The sequence below is a fragment of the Colletotrichum tamarilloi genome, assembly GCF_030869305.1.
Source record: "Colletotrichum tamarilloi strain Tom-12 chromosome Unknown Scaffold_96.1, whole genome shotgun sequence".
In the NCBI taxonomy this organism is placed as follows: domain Eukaryota; kingdom Fungi; phylum Ascomycota; class Sordariomycetes; order Glomerellales; family Glomerellaceae; genus Colletotrichum; species Colletotrichum tamarilloi.
The window spans coordinates 68,188-88,603 of record NW_026849479.1 but is presented as its reverse complement, the minus strand read 5'-3'; the positions used below and the strand labels follow the sequence as shown (position 1 = coordinate 88,603).

Here is a 20,416-nt window from a genome sequence, read left to right as displayed (position 1 = left end):
ACGTTTATTACTATTATTAAAAAAGGAGCTATTAAAGCTTATTTTTTTATATTAAATAAAAAAGAGGATCTTAATAGTTATAATAATTAGTAATTTAAAAAGGTAATAATAATTACTAAAAATAGTAAAAACGAGAGTAATAATAAGATAATAAGAAGAAGTAGGAATTACTTAAACTTTAATAAATTCGTTAAGTAATAAAAGTATAGATTTATTATAATTAGTATATAGATTAAATATATCTTTATTAAAATTAAATACGTTAATAATTATTAATATAAATATAAGCTAGAGTACGACCCTTAGTAAGTTAAAATAAAAAAGAAAAAAAAGAAACCTAATTTTAAATAGAATCCTAATTTTTTATAAATAAGTAGATATTAATTTAAATTATTAAGGGACGTAAATATATAGGATTATGGATTAGCTTAATAATAAATAAATTAACGTAATATTAATCTATTTAACTAAGGTTTATAAAAAAAAGGGGCTATAAAAGTAACTTTTATTTTATAAAATCGTAAATGACCTTAGTTATTAGCTAGATAAATAGTTTACGAGCATAAGCTTAAGAATTATAAAAATAATTAATAAATTCTTTTATAAATAAAAAGTATTATTAGCGTAATTATAATCGTAAGAATTATACGAAATCTTAGTAATAATAATTATAAAAAAGGAATTCGTATTATAAAACTAAGTATAAGTTAATAAAGCGTATAATCGTTTTAATAAATTTAAAAAAAGGGTAAACGACCTAGATTCTTTTTTTATAATTATGAATAGTAATCTATTATTATAAAAGAATATATAAAAATAAAATATAATATTAAACGTACAATAATTAATAATTCTACTTATTTCGATCTATAGCTCGTTATTATTATTAATATAAAATTCGGTACTAATCGGTTAATAAAAAAAGAAATAAACGACTTAAAGTTATTAATAATACGTAATAATATAAAGATTATATATAGATATTAAAAATATAATAATAAATACGAGGTAATTTATAAATTTTAAAAAGATCTTTTTAAAATAAAAATTATATTCTAAAAAAAAGTACGAGGTTTTATAAAAAACCTTAATAATATTTTATAACTATTATAAAAAAGTCGGGATTAGAAAATACTAGTATTATTTAGTAATTAATATCGTATTTATAAGTAAAATTTCTAATTATTATTACGAAGTAGTGCGTAATTTTAATTAGAACGACTTTTTTAGTATTATTAACGTAATCCGAAGCCGTTTTAAGACTTATAATAAGAATTTAAAGCTCCTATCTAAGCTATAAATAATTTCTTTTATATTTATAATTAGAATAATAGAGGGAAAATTATAAATAAAAATCCTAAAAGAGCTTATTAATTAAATCGATAACTTAATAAAAACCTAGCTAAATAAGGGGATTAATAAGTAAAAGGTTAAATATTTTTATACTATAGTTTAGTATATATTAAAAATAAAAATAACCCTATATTAAGTATTTAAAAATTATAAAATACTTTACTTAAGACTAAGATTTAGTTTTAATATTAAAATAAGAATATTATACTAAACTTATTTTTAAAAGTATAACGGCTTTTATTAGTAATATTAAGTTAATTAGACGTATAATAAGAAAAAAAAAGAGATTAGGTATAGTAATTATTAATAAGGAGGCTTAGATTTATTAAATAAGTAGAGATTTAGTTTGTAAATAGAATAATAAAAAAAATAATACTTTATTTATAAAAAGGATAGATATTAATTAAGTAATTATTTTAAAAAAGAGCGTACTAAATTATATAAATAGTATAAAAGGTTAAGGGTAATAAATAATAAAACTAGCCCTTATTAGTTTAGCTAATTTTTTATTATATATAAAAATAGATCTAGGGGTATAAAACTTAGTAATAGTAATTAAAATAGTAACTTAAAATATCTACCCCCCCTAAGAAATTTAGAAAATAAAAAAGATCTTACCCCCTATATTAATAAATTAGATTATAACAAATTTAATAATATTAATTATTTATTTTTTATATTATTAGTTTTTAAAAAATATACGAAGCTAAATAAATAAAAAGTAATAAAAGCTCTTAATAAGTAGGCTTTTATTTATAAATAATAAGGGAAAGTCCCTTAGATAACGGATATAAAAATAAATAAAAGGACGAATTTAATAGTATAGAATTTTATTTTTTTAATACTTAAAAAGAAAATACTATTTTTATTAATATTAAAAAAAAATAGTACTAAGTAATTCTAAAAATAGCTAGAGGGGTCCTTTTTATATTACTTAGATTATTTAAATACTAAGCTCGTATAAGTATTTTATATAAATAAAAAATACGGTTTAAATAATTTTTATAGGATTATCCTAAATACTAAGGTATTATAATAGTTAATAAAAAGAAAGGGGTAATTCTAAGTATTATAAAAAATCGTACTAATAACGTTTAATACGTTAATAATAAGTATTATAAAAATTAGTTTTAGCCTAGGTAAGGAAATTATCGCTCTAGGTATAATAAAAATAGAGACGTATTTTAAAACGATAACTTTTTATATTTTACTTATTAATACCTTATTTCTTTTATATTTAAAAAATATAAATTAACTAAGTATTATATTTAATAATACGAAGAATAAAATCTTTAGTAATAAGTATTTTAAAATAGTTAAATAATAATAGGGGTACGCGTTTATAAGGATTATTAACAATACGAAGTTAATTAATTATTTAATAAAAAATGAGCTTAAACGACTATACTAGAGATTTAGGTACTTATTAATTACGAGGCTATATAACTTTTTAAAATAATTAAGTAATAAGGATATTAAAATAGGAGCGCTAAAATAGTTAATAAAAGTATATTACTAATACTAAATAAATATATAGAGCCTACGTAAATTCAAATTTAAATTACGTAATAAGCTTAATTTTAATTAGGAAAGTATTATTAATATTTTTTATTTAAATAGTCGACTGGTCCTATATATAATTAACGAGGCTATATTATTTTAAATAGGGTAATTCCTTTAGGATTTATAAATAAAAATAATATAAGTAGCTTTATAAAAAAGCTAAATTAATATATACTAAGGACTGCTAGATAGTATTAAAACTAATGTTAATATAAGTTTTAAGTTAATAGAATTTAAAAAAAATATAATAGCTTATAGTATATAGCTAAAAGTCGTACTTATAAAAGCGTATTATAATATTAAAAAAATAAAAAGGGTATATTAATAGTTAAAAAGGGCGTTTAGGATTATTAAAAAGGAAAATTCCGATTTTATTAATAACGAATACTTTTAAATAGTACTTAAATACTATAATAATACTATAGGACTTAATAGTTTTATATTAATATTATTAATATTTAGAGTATACTTAAGGACGACTTTAGCCTCGTTATTATTACTAAATATAAGCTAACGAGCTTAAATAATTAAAAAAATAATATAAGTACTATATAAAATAAGTATAAAAAAGTAAGTTAATAAGGTAATTATTATATATAATAGGCCCAATATAAAGACTAATTTAGATATATTTTTAAATTTAAATATATAAGTTTAGTATAAAATTACTTAGTAATAAGCTAGGCTATATAAATTAATTTTTATTAACGAGCGCTCTTACGTAGTTACGAGAGATTATAATTAGTTATTTAAAATATTAATTACTATAATTAGATTATATTATATAGATCTTATTAAGGTAATTTTTAATTTATAAAAAGAAAAAGAGCTAAGAAAAACTATATAATTAGTAATAAAAGTATAAGAAATTATCCTTAATAAAATTATTATAGTAGTGCTAATAAATAACGAAAAAGAAAAAAGTACTAAAAGGGTATTAATATTATAAGCGAGATATTATAAAAGACTACGACGATAAGCCTTAACATAGTAATTTATTATTAATAACGAAGTATTTAATACTTTTTATATAATAAAAAAAAAGCTAATTTTAAGCTAGTAATTAAATTATATAAAGAAGGTATTATTATAACTATTAAAAAGTTATATAAGGGATTAGATCTTATTAAAATAAATATTTTATATAATCGAGGGGTTTACTAATTTATCTTTTATAACCCTAAGAAATATAAAAGTTTTTATATATTTAAATTGCGAATAGTACGTAAAATTAAGGGAAAAGGAATACCCTAATTATATAAGAAATTTAAGTATATAATTTAGGGGTATAGTAATATTGAAAAAGCGACGCTACTTACTTAATTACTTATAATATAGTACTATAACTAACGATTTATAATAATATTAATAATATTATTATAGAAAAAGGGATACGAAATTTAGAGCCGTAATATTACTTAGGCTTATATTTAATTAGCTATAGGGTTTATAAAAAAAATCCTAGTTTACTTATTAAAAAAAATAGTTAATAAGTACTTAGAAAGTACGATTATCGAAGTACTTAAATTACTATATAAGCTCGTAAAATCGGGTACTTATTAATAAGCTATATACTACGATTTTTATATTAATTAATTATTAATTATTATATTTATATATAACCCATACTTATTAATCTTTAAGTACGAAAGTAAATAATTTAAAATTATTAAAATATAAATTAATAATATATTAGGCTTATTTAATATTAATTTTATAAAAAAAAAGAATAAAGAGTTTTAAAAAATAGGCTTTATAACGAAACTAAAAAAGGTCCTTATAATAAATAACTTATTAATATTTAATAATAAGATTTTTATAATTAAAAGGGAAACTATCGTTTTTTAATAAAAGGGGTAAGGTAAAAAAATTATTTTTATTAACCCGAACGTAATTAATATTAAAAAGTAATATAAAGCTAAGCTTATATAAGGGGTATATATTATAAGTATATATTAGCCTAAAGTAATATTTAATTATATTAAAATAGTATAGGTTATAAAGCTAAGCTTATATAAGGGGTATATATTATAAGTATATATTAGCCTAAAGTAATATTTAATTATATTAAAATAGTATAGGTTATAAAGCTAAATAAATAAAATATTAAGGTACTTAATAAGTAGCTTAAGTAGTAATAAATAAATCTCGATTAAGGCCTCGTTTATTACTTAATTAACCTCGCTATTAATAAACTTTATATTTTTATTAATAAGTTATTTATAAATAATAACGACCTTATTTTATAATTAGAGTATATTATTATTCTAATTAATAAGAGTATAAGTAAAAATAAATTTACTATATATAATAATATAATTTATTACTTATTAATTAAAAATAAGTAAATAATAAGAAGTATCTTAGTATTAAAAGTTTATAATATAGTTAATAATATTAACTTTACTTATATAATTTTAATAACGCTTAAGAAGATTATTAATTAATTTAACTTTTTACTAATGTTAATAATTATTTATACTAATTCTTACTTATTATATAAATACCTTATTAAATTAAAAACGATAAAAAAAAAGAGGCTTATAATTAATATTATAGCTCTTAAGTAATTATATAAAAAACGCGAGATTTTTAAAATATATTAGATTAATAAGGATAATAACTTTACTAATACTTTTATAAAAATAGTACTTAATAAAGAGTTAGAATAATTCGTAAGTAATAAAAAAGTTAATATATAAATAGAAAAATAGGTTATATAAAAAAAATAAAAAAAAAAGGAAAAGGAAACGACTTAATAAACGGGCCCGAGGTCGAATTATATTTTTAATTATAATAAATAAATTAATAAAAAAAAAGTTAATATTAAATTAAAAGTTTAATTTAATTATAGTATATAGCTAACTACGTAGGGGCTAATTAGGGCCTTATTTATAATTATTATAACTAGCCTAACTTATAATTAGAACCTTTTTTTTATACTTATATAAAAATTTATATAGTTTAATTAATCTCTTTATTAACTTATAGTTCGAACTAACTACCTTATAATAGGGATACTAATAGGTATTATGTTAAGAAGTTGAGGATCCTTATGAATTTTATCCTGAACCTGTGATGGGTCCGTTCTAAAGACTTCGTTATGTTCTGCTATGGTGCGAGATATGATCTCCGGGTTCTGGGAGAGGAGATAATAGTAGTATAACAGGGTGCTGCTAGTCGTATCATGACCTGCAAACAGGAAAAGTCGTACCTGGGGTGTGATGATATGTTTGATCTTCTGCATGGTGTCCGGATTCTCTCTCTTGCCTAGATTTTCCTCTCCCAATTCCTTAAGATAATCATCGATGAAAAGCGAAGCTATCGACTTCGAGCGCGTTGTGCCGTTTGAGTTGGACAGATTTGCAGAACGCTCCGCAAGTCTCTTATTGATCTCCGCAGATAGATACCGATCCAACTTCTTCCCGTTGAGCCAGAGAACGAGCGGACGGATTGTGAGATATCTTTCTAGAGGGTTCAGCGGCTCGCGGAAGGAAGTCCATTCTATCTGCTTTCGAAGAGCAGCTGCTAAAGGGTGATCCCGCGTCTGATGACCAAGTCGAGTATCTCTGTCACCGCATAAGTAAGCATGCTGCATAGAGTTTCCTACCTAACCTCGGATGAAAGGTCACGATACTTACAGCACAACAGACCCGATTATATCGAAGGTCATCTTCAGGGTCAGATCCTCGAGTAAGAACACTTCGCTCTGTCCTGTTGTGCATTTGGCCAGAAGTTTCTGGCGAAAAATGCCCACTTCATCTGCGATGACAGACGTCGAGCCCATCATGTACCCAGCACTGAAACCCGGATTGAACAAGCGTCGCCAGTGCTTCCATTCATCTCCTTTCATGGTCAACAGGCTCTTTCCACCAGTGACCTTCTCAATGGGGTCGATTATGTCGAGCCCTTTACCGAGAGCCAGGCTATCGAGCTGCGACGCCGCGTCAGCGTCTGCGAGAACCATCATGGTGCCGCTAAAAGGCCAAAGACTCAAGTAGAAGATGCCATTGGAATAGTCTTCTGATATCTTCCACATGATGTTGTGGATGATACTGTCTGAAGGTAAAGTTCCCATGATCCGTTTTATGAGTGGGAAGTGCCCGCCTAAGGAAGAGTAATCCGGCATTGGCTACAGCGATTATTAACACAACTGATATCTGGACGAAGCTGGGTATTCCTACCAATCCTGCTCGCTGCATTCGCCATATAGTCTGACGCGCAGCCCAAAACTTCACACAGAAGTAGACGAGCGCCGCGACGCATGTTGTCATTGCCATGGACCAGGGTCCCCCGGGCATGTCCAACGCTGTCACCATTATATTAAGTTCTGATGACCAGCTGAGATGCTGGTGATAAAGCTGATAAAGCTATACTTCTTGCATGGGCCGGAGCGCAGGCGGAAAGAAGTCGTCCGTCCCTTTAGGAAGAGATTCTGTCGACGGTTTACGAGGTATCACTACTTGAGGCTGAATATGGAAGAGGTTGGGCTTTTTTTTTTTTTTTTTGGCGGAACATGAGGTGAGACAACCCATGGTGATGTTAAACTTTGATGTCAGCAGAACGCCCTTTCGGGGAAAGCGTCCCCGCTAACAACATAAGTTTGAAAAGCAACATCTCCATATCCTCATGTGGGAAGATGTCAACCGTCTCGCGATGCAAATAACGAGGTAGGCATCATCATGTAATTTTAAGACCTTATGCCCGACTTTCAATTGCTGACATTAATGCGGTAAACATCCTATTTGAGAAACTATCACTGGTTTGCTACCAATTTTATCCGTGTTGTAGTCTCAGTTCCATGTAGTAAACTTATCTGTCCTTACAAAAACTCTCGCAGACTCTGATCTGCACCGGCAAAGTCTTCGAAAACATGCCAGTGACCCACGTTTGGTAACACAACCTTGCGAGAACCATTGATCTTCTGCACGTAGTCTTCAACTACCGCTGGTGAAGATACCGGATCGTCTTGTCCCGTAATCAGCAGGGTTTCCGTATCAAGCTCTCCGAGGCCAATGGCATCAGCCGAAGCAAAAGCCGAACATGCCTTGGCGTAGGCCTCTGGGTCTTGACCCGCGAGACTGAGTCGCACAGCAGCCACTGCCAAGGGGTTGGTCTTCTTGGTATGACCTGACACTTGGGTCGCGACTACATCCTCGATAATCTTGGACAAGCCCTGAGTTCTCGCGAGAGCCGCAAAATTGACCAACTGATCCTTGATCGACGAATGGAGATGCAAGGGGGGTGGCCCGAATAAGATCAGTCTTTTGACATGTCCAGGATGGGCGAGGGCGTAGTTGATGGCGACCAAGCACCCGTGAGAGTGGGCGATCAGAGTTGCAGGGGATGTGCCTGAGTCCGCCTCAGCTAGACTGAAGACTCCCGAAAGATCTTGAGTAAGTGAATCGACGGTGATGGTCTCCAGAGGGTGTGTCGGTGTATGGCCATGCCCTGCGAAATCATACACGTGTACCGAGGCGGAGTTCCCGAGTTCCAGAGACGTTATCAACGGCAGCCAGTAGTCTTTGGTGCCTCCAAGACCATGGACGAGAATGATGGGGTCTTTTCCAACACCAAGTCGCTGGTAACCTGCCCCGAAGCGACCAATACTCCTGTTGAGGCCAAATTGGGCTTGCTTTGACTTCTCGCTGTTATCGAGGCGAAACAGATCCATCGATCGCTCCTGGATCTTCTGTTCAGTGGGATTCATCTGCGAGTGGTCGGCAACTCTGTTTCTCAGAGTACCGAGGCCGGCGATAGTGACGGCGAGTTCATCACCGGGTTTCAAGAAGACCGGAGGGGCTTTGCCAATGCCAACACCAGCAGGCTTCAACCATATGTTGTTAGTAACATTCAACTACCACATCACAGGTAGTCCGATAGAAGAGACTTACGGTGCCCGTAGCGATGACATCACCGGGCTGGAGGGTCTGGCCCGCAGACAGCGTTCTGATAAGATGAGGGATGGAGAAGATTAGGTCTTTGGCTGTGGCATCTTGTCGAAGTTCTCCATTGACATGAGTCTGCAAACGCAAAGACCGCCCCCAGTCCGGTAAGTCCTCCTTTCGTACAGCACTTGGGCCCTGACCAAAGGGTATCAGCCTGTATTTAGAGTTGAGAGTTGGTCAGAATACATACCATTGGGCAGAAAGTATCTGCGGATTTGCCGATGTAGAACTGCTTGTGGTCTCTTTGCCGTTCCCTGGCAGTAACGTCGTTGATGATGGTGTACCCCCATACGTGATTCCAAGCCTCATCTTCTTGGATTTTGTAGCCTGGTTTACTGATGATCACGCCAATTTCACCTTCATAATCAGCGCTCTCGGTGAATCCCTTGTGAATATGCAGTTCCTCTCCATTCGCTATGATTGAAGTGGCACGCTTCGTGAATATCACAGGATGGCTTGGCAAGTCCACCTTATCAGAGCTATCGTAGCCCGAGCTGTTGAACTCCTTTGCATGCTCAATGTAGTTCTTGCCAACTGCGAGGATATCTCTCCCTGAGATAGGAGGCAGAAGCTTCACATCATGAACGTGTAAGGCTGGACCAGCAGCTAAGTATGTGTGTTCGCCCGCCACAATAACCTGATACAAGTTCTCAACAGCTTTCCCGGAGTTGAAGCTGAGGGGTTGAATGTTTTGCGATTCTGTGTCGAGGTGCCCAATTCCGGGGCAATTTTCACCTTGCTGTTGGAAAGCAACAAAGTTGATTGGGTGTTTGATAGTCTTCGGCATGACTGCTGTTTCCGTCGTTCTAGAACTCTATCAAAGTTTCTCCAAGGGTGCGAAGCAGCAACTCGGATTTGTCGCAATGCGGATGTGTTGCAACAAGATAAGGGCACAAGTTGATGATACCATTTCCCACGAATCTCGTCATGTCCTGTGACCCACCTCCCAGCAACTCTAGCCCCACTGTTGAGGGATTGAAGAGTATTGTTCAACATCCCACCATAAAGGTTAAGGGAGTCCGATGAACGGATTTGACAGCTTTACTACCGCCATCAGTAATTCTTTTGATCTCAAATTTCGGCTTCAGCGCAGTGTTTTCTGGGTCTTTCTTTCTTAAAGCGCATCAACTCTTCGACTTCGGGTCTAACTTCATGTCTACGTAAGAACAAATGTCAAGTTTGTCTTCGTCTCAGGGATTGGGTCTCGATCTCATGACCTGTTCTTTTATCGAATTTTGCAAGGTATTTAAAATGAGCTTGGTAATGAACTTAAGGTCTCTCAATACCCAAATATATTTAGAGGCTGAGCCTTGAATTGACCGTGTACGCTGCAAACAAACAACACAAGGCCGAAGTGGAGACATGAGGTCAGTTCTTGTTCCCGTCTTTCAGCTGACTTGAGAGGGTAAGTTACTGTGTTGGGTTATCGGGATTTCAAGACCTATTTGCCAATTATTCGCTGCATTCTCAAGTCTCATTGATTGCTTATGTCGATCGCGGTGTCTATGCTCGGCATCCAAAGTGGACTCCCGGCATCTGAGTCGGTGTCTGGCATCGGTGTTCGCTGCAGTGACCTGTAAGTGCCCGATCGTCCGTTCGCTCTCCGTGACGGCCGATGACCTCGCGCTGCGCCGGACTTAAACAATCAAAGGTCCATGCGATGGTGTGTTAACGTGGGGTCAACGAATCCTGATTCTCCTTGAGAGTAAGCGCGATTTCGCTGTCAAACAAGTCAACGCTACTGGCTTTCGTCACCAAGTGTCTTCCGCCGTTACTACGAAATGCTTATAAATCTATGGTACTCGCCCACTTGAAACCCAGAGACATAACGAGGCATGTTTTGTACTCCTGATCAGCTTTTCGACCTTGCGGGCTTGCGTTTCACACAACAATTCGAGCCTTGATCCGCCAATAGCACCGACGCAATCATGGAACAGAACAATTCATTCGTTCTCAAAGATATCAGAATATTCACTGGACACGAAATAATTAACAAGGGCTATGTGTATGTTGAGCATGGCATTATCACCCAAGTTGGTGCTGGTGACTCTCCTGGAGATGCTGTTAGTATACACGTAGGCAGGTCAGACCTTTTGGTCACGACTAGGTCAATAGGTCAGTATAGGTCTATTACGTATATATATCCGAGGGGAAGATCGTAAATAGGGCCCGCGATCCCTTTATAAGTATAAGTAGGTAAAAGGGTCCGTTTATATAGGCCTAGACTACCTACTTACTACCCCTATTTAACTACTTAATAAGGCCCTTTTTTACTTCGTAATTTAATATTAATAGTCTTTTATTTTTATAATAAAAAAGGGTAAAATAGGGGCTAGGTCCCCTTACTAATAAGAACTAATAATAGAATTTATTATTAATCCTCTATTTAAAAATACCTAAAGCTATATATTAAAATTTTAATATAGTTTTTATTATAATTATTTATATAGAATTTTTATTATCCCCTTTTTCTAATTACTTCTTAATCCTCTAATATATATAATTTATATATCTAAACTTTTCGAAAATCGTTAAATTTAGCGTAGTTAAAAAAGAGCTTTTTATTAATCTAATTACGCCCCAAATACGTACGTTTTTTTTTAAACTAAAGCCCGAGAGACGTATACGTTTACTAAACGACTTATTATTTATAATATATTACTATTTTTAATTACGTATTATCTACCTTTTTATCTTAATTATAATAATTCTTTTATTAATAAATTGCTCGAGGGACTTATTTAGTATACTTTTTATAAACCCGTTAGCTAAGTTATTATTATTACTAATCTAACGGATTTTATAAAGCTCGTAATATTTATATAATTATTAAAATATTATAATATTTATTATAAAGTGCTTTTTTTTTATAATACTTAGCTTAATAAAATATTTATATAATAAGTATAAATCTATATAAACTATAGTAAGGATTTTTAGAACGTTAAGTTATTTAGTAATAAGGTCTAAGGTAATTAAAATAATATAAGTAACGTTAATACTTATAACTATTTTATAAATTTCTAATATTAATACGCTCTAAGTAATCTTTTTACTCTTCGTAAAGCTATAATAAATAATATTATTATTAATTATAAAGCTCTTATTAGTCTATTTTTTATTTATAAAAATAATAATATAACCTAGCTATAAAGTATAATTAGCGTTATTTATAAATAACCCGTTTATAAAAATAAAAAGTTTAACTATAATTAAATTTAATAATACGAATATAAGCCCTTGGTTTAAGTAATCTATTTATTATTTAATATAATAATTTAGTATAGCGTAGTTAATAAATAATAAATTTACTTAGTATTAAGTAGTAAACGATATATTAAAAGCTACTTTTAGTTAGTAAATTAATATAATATAAGTACTTCGAGCTTATTACTTAACGAATTATTATTTAATATCTAATACTAAGGGGTTAACTTATTTAAGTTTCTTTTTTTAGTTCTTCTATTTAAGTACTATATTAATACCTTTTAATAAGATAATTCTATTATTAAAAATAAGCGGCTCGTTAGTTAATAATTACTATTTTAATTTAGTTAGTAGCTTAGCATACTTAAGCTCGGTCTCTTTTTTCTTATTAAAAGTCTTATTTAATAATCTAATTATATTATTAGTTTATATTTTAATAATACTAAATAATCCGCTTTTTCTTATTAAAATTAATAAGTATAAGTCGAACGTAAATATTATTATTTAGAGTATTTTTAAATAATATTTATTATATATTACTTATTAATAAGTACTAAATTCTATAAGACTATATAATAATTATACGACGTATAAAATAGTACCCTTAAGGTATAAATAACGAATTCGAGCTAGTAATTAGGTAAAAACCTTATAATAAAAAAGTTAGTTCGATTATATATATACTTAAATAATATTTCGTAGTTAGATAATATAGCCTTTTTAGATTAAAGTCGGGGCTAGGGTGAGGATTAAATATTAACTAGTTTTTTAAATTATTAATAACTATATAAAGATCTCTTTTTTCCTCTCGTTATTATACCCTTATATAACTAAATAAAACTTCTTAATAAGGTTAAGTCCTTAGTTCTTAATCTTATTAACGAATTAAGACTTAAATATCCTTATATTTTTATATTTAGGGCCGAGTTAGATAAATTTAATTATACCTCTCTTAACTAGTCCTAAAAGCTCCTTATTAATAAATTTTATAAAAAGTACTCCTAATATAGTAATAATACCCTTATTACGGAGTTTAATAACTAGTTTAAAATTTATTTCTTTTTTAAATATAAAGTAAATAATAGTTATAAAAATATTACCACGGCCGTACTATATTAATATTTTTTTAATCCTCCTCTTTTATAATAAAAAGTCGTTATTAACTATTATAATAATTTCGTTAAGGACCTCGTTAATAATAGTATTATTATTAGTTAATTAGTTAACTACGGGGATTAATAAATAGTTAATATACTCTTTTATTATAATTAATAGCTCGGGGTTAACCTCCTCTAAGTACTAAGGTTTAACTATAGTAACTTAAAAACTCATTAAACTATAAAGTAAGTTTATTACGTAAGTAATACTACTTATTAAAATAAGCTTAAATAGGCCCTTCTATCTCTTACCTTTTTATTAAACCTTAATATCTAACTAAAGTAATAAATTAATAATATAAAAAATATTTAGCCTATTCTAAATAGCTAGTACTTCGCTTATTTACTTATTAATATAAAGTTTATAAACTTCCCTTATTATTTTTTTAACTACTTCTATACGTTAAGTAATATTTAATAACGGTAGAGATTTATTAAAAGTACGTAAAAAAACTCCGAAAACGAGGAATATAAAAACGAGGCTATTTAGGCTAACTATATCGTTAACTACTTTAATTACGACTTAAAATATAGCCTCCGTACTTATTAATAAGTACTTACTTTAAATAATATTATATACCCTTTTAAATACTACGTAATATTTCTTAGCCTTATTAATACTATTATAAGCTTTAATAAGTACTTCTTTAACCTTAATAAATATAGATTTAGTAAAAGACTTAAACTTTATAATACTAAAGTTCTTATTAATATTTATAATAATCTAGTCCGGTAAACCGAAGTAGACGTTAATCTAATATAACTAAAGAGCTTTTTATATATACTTCATAGTTATATCTATAAAAAACCTTACTATTTAAAAAAAAGTAGTAATATTAACGACGTAAAGTACTAGTTAGTTAGTACCCTTATGGTTTATTAGGTATATTATATTAATTACGATTTTATAATTAAAATCGTAATTATTTTATAAAGTAAATTTAAATTAGCTAGGGGTAGTATTATTAAGTTAGTATTATTAATAGACCTTCGTAAGCTTCTCGAGGGCTACGATTTCTATATCGTTATTAAATTACTAAAATAACTTTAGAAAATAAAGAACTAAAGGGTAGCTAAAGCACTAATATAAGTAGTATAATTTACCCTCTATTAGGTAATTAGTAATAGCTTTTTTATTATTAAAAAGTAAAAGCTAAGGATATCCTTATTTTTAAATAATAAGTATTATAATATCTCCTTTAACTAGTAAGTTATTAATATTATTAAAATATACTCCTAGTTTATTTATATCCTTTAAGTAATATAAAAAAAGAGTATTAGTTAGTAAGACGTAAAAAGTAATATTATTAAATAGGGTATTAATAATTATAGATCTTAATAACCTTACGGGTTCGTTATTATTAAATTAAATACCTACTTCGCTAGCTCTAAAAGTATTAAAAATAACTTCAGGTCGTTATTATTATAATATAAAGAGTTAAGGGTAGCCCGTAATTAAGAATTCCATAGTACTAATATTAAGTATAATATTTTAGAAATCCCCTAACGAGTACTTCCTATTTAATAAAAAAGAAGTTATTAATTCTGCGGGCTTAGTTAACTCGTTAATAGAGGTAGTATTAATAAAGCTATACTCTATTACTTAAGTAGCGAGGATATTTATAAAGGTTTTATTATTAATAATAGTCGTAAAGTATATTATTAAAATCTAGACTTCGTCCTCGTAATTATTTTTATAGTTAAAATCGAGGTTATTAAAGTATTAGATTATAGTATTATTATTTTTATTATTATTAATAAGGCCAGTTCCCTTATAAAAAGTAAGGAATTATAAATATAAGTTTAGTATAAATCTCTTATTTCTTTTTTTACTATTTTTATACTTCTAATATACTTAACGTCACTCTTTTTTTAAGTATTTAATTAATTAATAGCCGGTTTTATAATAAATAAAGTACTTTTTATTAGTAATATTATAGCCGCGTTAATTTTGCTTATTAAATTAGGTTTTTTTATTAAAGCTATCGTAAATATAGTTAGTTTAATAAGTAGCGGGGACCTTTTTATTATAAATACTATCTTATAAATACTACTACTACTTATTATAGTTACGTTCTCTCTCTATAATATTAATTAAAATACTAAGCTAGTAATAAATACTAATAAACGTAAATACCAAGTTAAGTATAATAAGTCTATATTTTAATATACTACTTATATAATAAAAAAGTTAGTCGTTTATATTAAAAATAGATCCTTATATAGCTAGCGCTTTATAAAAAATTATAATATAGTTAATAAGTACTTATAAAATTTATTAATTCGACTTATTTAAATTTTTATAAGTTATAGAGTACTAATAGAAGTTATAAAACTTAGCAAGGTAGTTTTAATAACTTATAAGTAGTTTAAAGTACTCCTAGGTCCTATAGTATATTATATCGAAACTAAGCGGGCTAGAAGTATTACTAAGTTAGTTAAAATAAAAAGTTAATACCCTTTTTTTAAGTATATTTAGAAAAGTACTAGAATAGTACTATTTACTAATTCTTATTTATTAATATAATACTTTAAAAATCTAAAGCTTCTTATTAAAAATATTATATTTTTTATTACTATATTTATTTTTATTATTATAAAACTTAGCGAGGTTAATTAATTAGTAAGTATTAGGTATAATATTATCTTTAGTTTTTATATTAAAATATAGTATCTAATAGGATAGATTTTATTATTAAGTAATAATAATTTTATTCTTTAGTTTTTTTTTTTTTTTTTTTAAAGGGGTAGTAAGTTAGTTAGTTAGTAGCGAGGCTAAGGTCGTAGCTTTATTTACCTTAATTAAGCTTATTAAAATTATATAAACTCCCTTATTATCTCTCTAGCTCGTTAAATAAAATTATTAATATTTATTAATTATAGGAGTAATAAATAAAAAAAATAAGGATCGTAGTATAATATATTAAAATATTTAGTACGGCTTTAATAAGCTACGATTTTTTTAGAGGTCTAAGTAAGAAAGTACTAAGTATTAAGGGCGCTAGTAATCTTATTTACTATTTAACTACAGTCCCTAATTATTAAATTAATATTATTATTTATAAAAAAATCTCTTAGCTTCTTAAGAATCGTACTCTCTATTCTTAAAAAGTCCCTTACTTCTTAGCTATTAAAGTCGGTTTTAAAGTCTTTTTATAGCTCTTTACTTATTAAACCGTCTTAATAATAAGATCTTATTATAAAAAAAATAAAAATATTAAGCTTTTTATTACTTATAAGGGTAGGTATAATATTAAATAAGCCCTATTAAGTTAGGTTAATGTAGTTTTATTAATAAGTTAGAATTAAGTATAATTTTATAATTTAAAAATATAAATAGGTTTAAAGTAATATTAGCTAATTATTAGCCCCTTTTTATTTATTACTAAGGCTAGCGGTCGCTATAGTATATTTATAAAGTAAATTATATAATAAAAAATAATCGTAATATTTTAATTATAATATAATATTAATTAAGTTAAAATAAGTAGTAAGTCGGTTATAGCGATCGTTTTAATAGTAATAAGCGGGCTACTATTATTAATTAAAAAATTCTATTCTTTTAACGAGGTATATAAATAAAAAGTTATTAAAATTAGTAAAAAGTCGTAAAAAAAAAGAAAAGCCTTTTATAACCGTACTTTTAGTAGCAAATAGAGAATTCCGTTAGCTACTAATTAGTAATTTTTTCTAGTACTTTTTATACTTTATTTTTAATAATCTAGTCTCAGAGCTTTTATTAAGTTAAAAAGAGGTAGATTTATTAATAATATAAAATAGATCCCTATTACTATTATTATTAAAATCTTTTTTTTTCCTTAGTATTTTAAAATACTTCGCTATTTATAAGAGAATACTTTGCTATTAACGTATTTATAATTCTAAAAATCTTATTATTACCGAGCGCTAGCCTATTAGTAATTATTAAATTAATTTCTTAGTAATTAATTTCTTCTTACTTATTATTAATTTAAAGTAGCGCTTAATTATAATATATTCAAAATAAATTCTTTTATAAGCGGCTTAATTAAAAAAAAGTTAATAATTATAATAAGGTTAATAAAAATAATATTAATAATAAAGATAAAGTTAATAATAATAATAAAGTAATTAATCTTTTTATAATAATAGCCTTAATAAAAGAGATCGTATATAATAAAGCGTATTCTTAATAACTTATAATTAATTAATTAGTTATTAGCTAATAATAATAAAAGAGAGTTAAAGTAGTATAAACTAAGCTATTTATTATTAATTAAATAGATAGAACTAAGTTAATAAATTAGAATAGTTAGTAAAATAAGTTAAGACTATCTTTTTTATAATTATATCCTTATTAACTTATAATAAAAATATATATATAATTTAATTATTAATTAGTATTAATATATACGTAAGTAAGTTAGACTTTTTAATTATAACTAAGTTAATAAGTTAGTATAGGTTTATTACGTATATATATCCGAGGGGAAGATCGTAAGTAGGGCCTGCGATCCCTCTGTAAGTATAAGTAGGTAGAAGGGTCCGTCTACACGGGCCCAGACTGCCTACCTACTACCCCTACCTAACTACCTAATAGGGCCCTTTTCTGCCTCGTAATCCAACAGATGCAAAGGACGGGTTACCGATCATTTCACGGCCTGGTGATACGGCAATTCCTGGGTTGATCGATGCTCATATTCATGCACTCGGCGGAGACATCAACTGTATCGAGCAGTCCCTGCGTTTTGGTGTCACTACGGTTTGCGATATGCACAACGAGCCAAGCGATAACGCCAAGCTCAGGCAGGTGAGTTCGGGACGCACTCCCCCTAGGAAGGGACTATCGGGATGGTCTGACTTTACAATAGCTGGCCAGCGTCTTGGCGAATAAGTCGATCTACGCAGACTTCAAATGTGCTGGTCTGGGCGCCGTCATTGAAGGCGGATGGCCTATGCCGGTGATCAGAAGAGTCTTCGCTGACAACCCATGCGGAGATCACATCGTTGACCAGATCGTGTCGACCTGGCCCATCTTGCATAAGCCGGAGGATGCGGAACCATTTGTGAAGCAGCAAGTCGAAGAAAACGGAGCATCTTACATCAAAATGTTCCACGAGATTGGCGACACTCTCGGCATGGAACTTCCGCGCCCTCCTATGGATATCCAGCAAGCCGTCGTTGCCGCCGCGCACAAGTATGGTGTGACCACCACAGGCCACGCCTTTAGCTATGCTGGTGCCATGGACCTTCTCCACGCCGGAGCCGACGGGTTGAGCCACATGTTCCTTGACAGGCCACCTCGCGATGACTACGTTCAGATCATGTTAAACAACAAAGCGCACTGCAATCCAACTCTTGGGCAGTGTGCTTCACAAACAGCAGAGGGCCAAGACTTCCAGAAATCATTCTTCGAGGACCCGTTCGCTCAAAACATGCTCATCCACAAGACAGCCGGAGAGCCAATGGGGATGGCCGCGAAGCAGAAGCCCACGTCCTCTGTGCTGAATGCATATTCAAACACCAAGGCTTTATACGAAGCAGGCGTCCCTCTCATTCTAGGAACTGATGCCGCCGGTGGAGGTGTTGGTCTACCTTACGGTCTTGGGATGCACATGGAGATGCGTGTACTCATCAAAGAGGTTGGCATGTCCCCCTTGGATGTGCTCAAGTCCGCTACATCGATTACTGCAGAACGGTTGAAATTTCGTGATCGTGGGAGGATCGAGAGCGGTAGAAAGGCAGATTTGGTATTGGTTGAGGGCGATGTCCTCAGTGCGTTGTCTCTGAGCAACGGGAGGTGCCTTCCCATAAAGGCAGTGTGGAGAGACGGCGTGCTCGCATCCAGCTTCGCCGTATGAAGGTCTCTCTCTGCTTTACGAATCCATGAGAAAGATATCGTTTTGGTGGTTGTACTAGGGTATGGAACCTCCAAGTCATCTTCAGTATTGCAGGGACTGTGAGTGACACAACAAACAATACATAGAAAGCGCAACCTTGTATAATATTTCTCAGATTTCAGATTGAAAATTGAGTCTTGGCGTCGTTAGTGTTTTGTCTCTTGGTGTAGAAATGGCAATAGCGGCTATCCCCCGCAACCCGACCATCATTGTAGGTTGAGCCAAGCCATCAGATGAAAGACTGATTTGCTGTGTTAAGCTTATTGCAGATGCGCCAAGTCTAATCTATCAACAATTCTAGACTTAGATTCTTAGTTTAGGTAATAGTCGAGAAGTCAGTAGCATGGGGTCCCTAAGGCGTGCGTAGTACATAACAGGGTAATGCTCTGGGTCGCCTACTATGATACCATTACAGTATATGGATGGGTGCATTATGTAGAGAGACACAATAATATTGAATTTTTGGCGTTGGTTTACGAGTTTCTAAGCTTCCCTAGCACTACAGCATCGTACTTAGCTGACCGGGTATGAAATCGAACATTGTGGGGCCTTCGGTATCCTGTGAAGGAAATTGTGCCACAGAATGATCAGCCTCTCGAGTTACTCAGTCTAGATCCTTGTCACCTTGTTACTACTACTATCCGCGCTTGTATCGCCATTGACACTTATCTTATTCATTTATTTTTGTTCTTCTAAAACATGCCTCGAGAAAGTGACAATCAGGAAACTCATAATAATAAGGTAAGAAAGGAAACGGTGGTAGCGGCAAAAGGACAGGGCACTAAAAGGGTGCCCTAGGCGCCACAGGGGGCTGACGCGGTGGGCTCCATTTCGGCCTCCGCGGAAAGGGCTAGCCGTTCGCCAACAACTCATCGTGCCGATTTCACTCATATTCTACCCATCCTCCGGTAATCAACCCGATCCCATCAACACAAAGAGACGCTCATTTAATCTGAGTTGTAAATTGGAGCCCTGATTGGCCAAGACGAGATTGTAGCAGAGCCGTTGCAGTACCACTCACACCAATGCCATGCGGGCAGCTTGATAGGCGACGTGCTGGGCACCGCTGCGCGTCTTGTAAGAGGTTGCATGCAAAGGTTTGAGCTCCTTTTACGACTGTCCAAGTGAGCGAAACTAATTCTGGTCAGTGTAATGGTGGCCGCCCGTGTTCAAATTGCGTAGTTCGTGGCCTAAAGTGCGCTTCAACGGGACCATCAGCGGGCTTTCAGTTTGTCCAGCAGCAAGCCTCTTCAGTCCCTAGGGCTTTGGTACAAGACTCTTGGAAATACATCAGCACTTACTTCCAGTC

At 30.6% G+C, this 20,416-nt stretch overlaps 3 protein-coding genes across 3 annotated transcripts; 1 reads left to right on the top strand and 2 right to left on the bottom strand.

Annotated features, from left to right (window-relative positions):
- Positions 1-5,978: 5,978 nt before the first annotated feature.
- On the bottom strand, positions 5,979-6,955 carry CTAM01_13464 (AflN/verA/monooxygenase; the record flags this gene model as incomplete). The annotated part of the gene is made up of 3 exons (XM_060529467.1): positions 5,979-6,005; positions 6,131-6,485; positions 6,558-6,955. The coding sequence occupies 3 exons, from the start codon at positions 6,953-6,955 to the stop codon at positions 5,979-5,981; spliced, it is 780 nt and encodes a 259-aa protein (XP_060375958.1).
- Positions 6,956-7,738: 783 nt separating this feature from the next.
- On the bottom strand, positions 7,739-9,651 carry CTAM01_13463 (uncharacterized protein; the record flags this gene model as incomplete). The annotated part of the gene is made up of 3 exons (XM_060529466.1): positions 7,739-8,743; positions 8,811-8,999; positions 9,055-9,651. 3 exons carry the CDS (start codon positions 9,649-9,651, stop codon positions 7,739-7,741), a joined length of 1,791 nt encoding a protein of 596 aa, XP_060375957.1.
- Positions 9,652-17,978: 8,327 nt separating this feature from the next.
- On the top strand, positions 17,979-19,068 carry CTAM01_13462 (uncharacterized protein; the record flags this gene model as incomplete). The annotated part of the gene is made up of 2 exons (XM_060529465.1): positions 17,979-18,017; positions 18,079-19,068. 2 exons carry the CDS (start codon positions 17,979-17,981, stop codon positions 19,066-19,068), a joined length of 1,029 nt encoding a protein of 342 aa, XP_060375956.1.
- Positions 19,069-20,416: the final 1,348 nt, after the last annotated feature.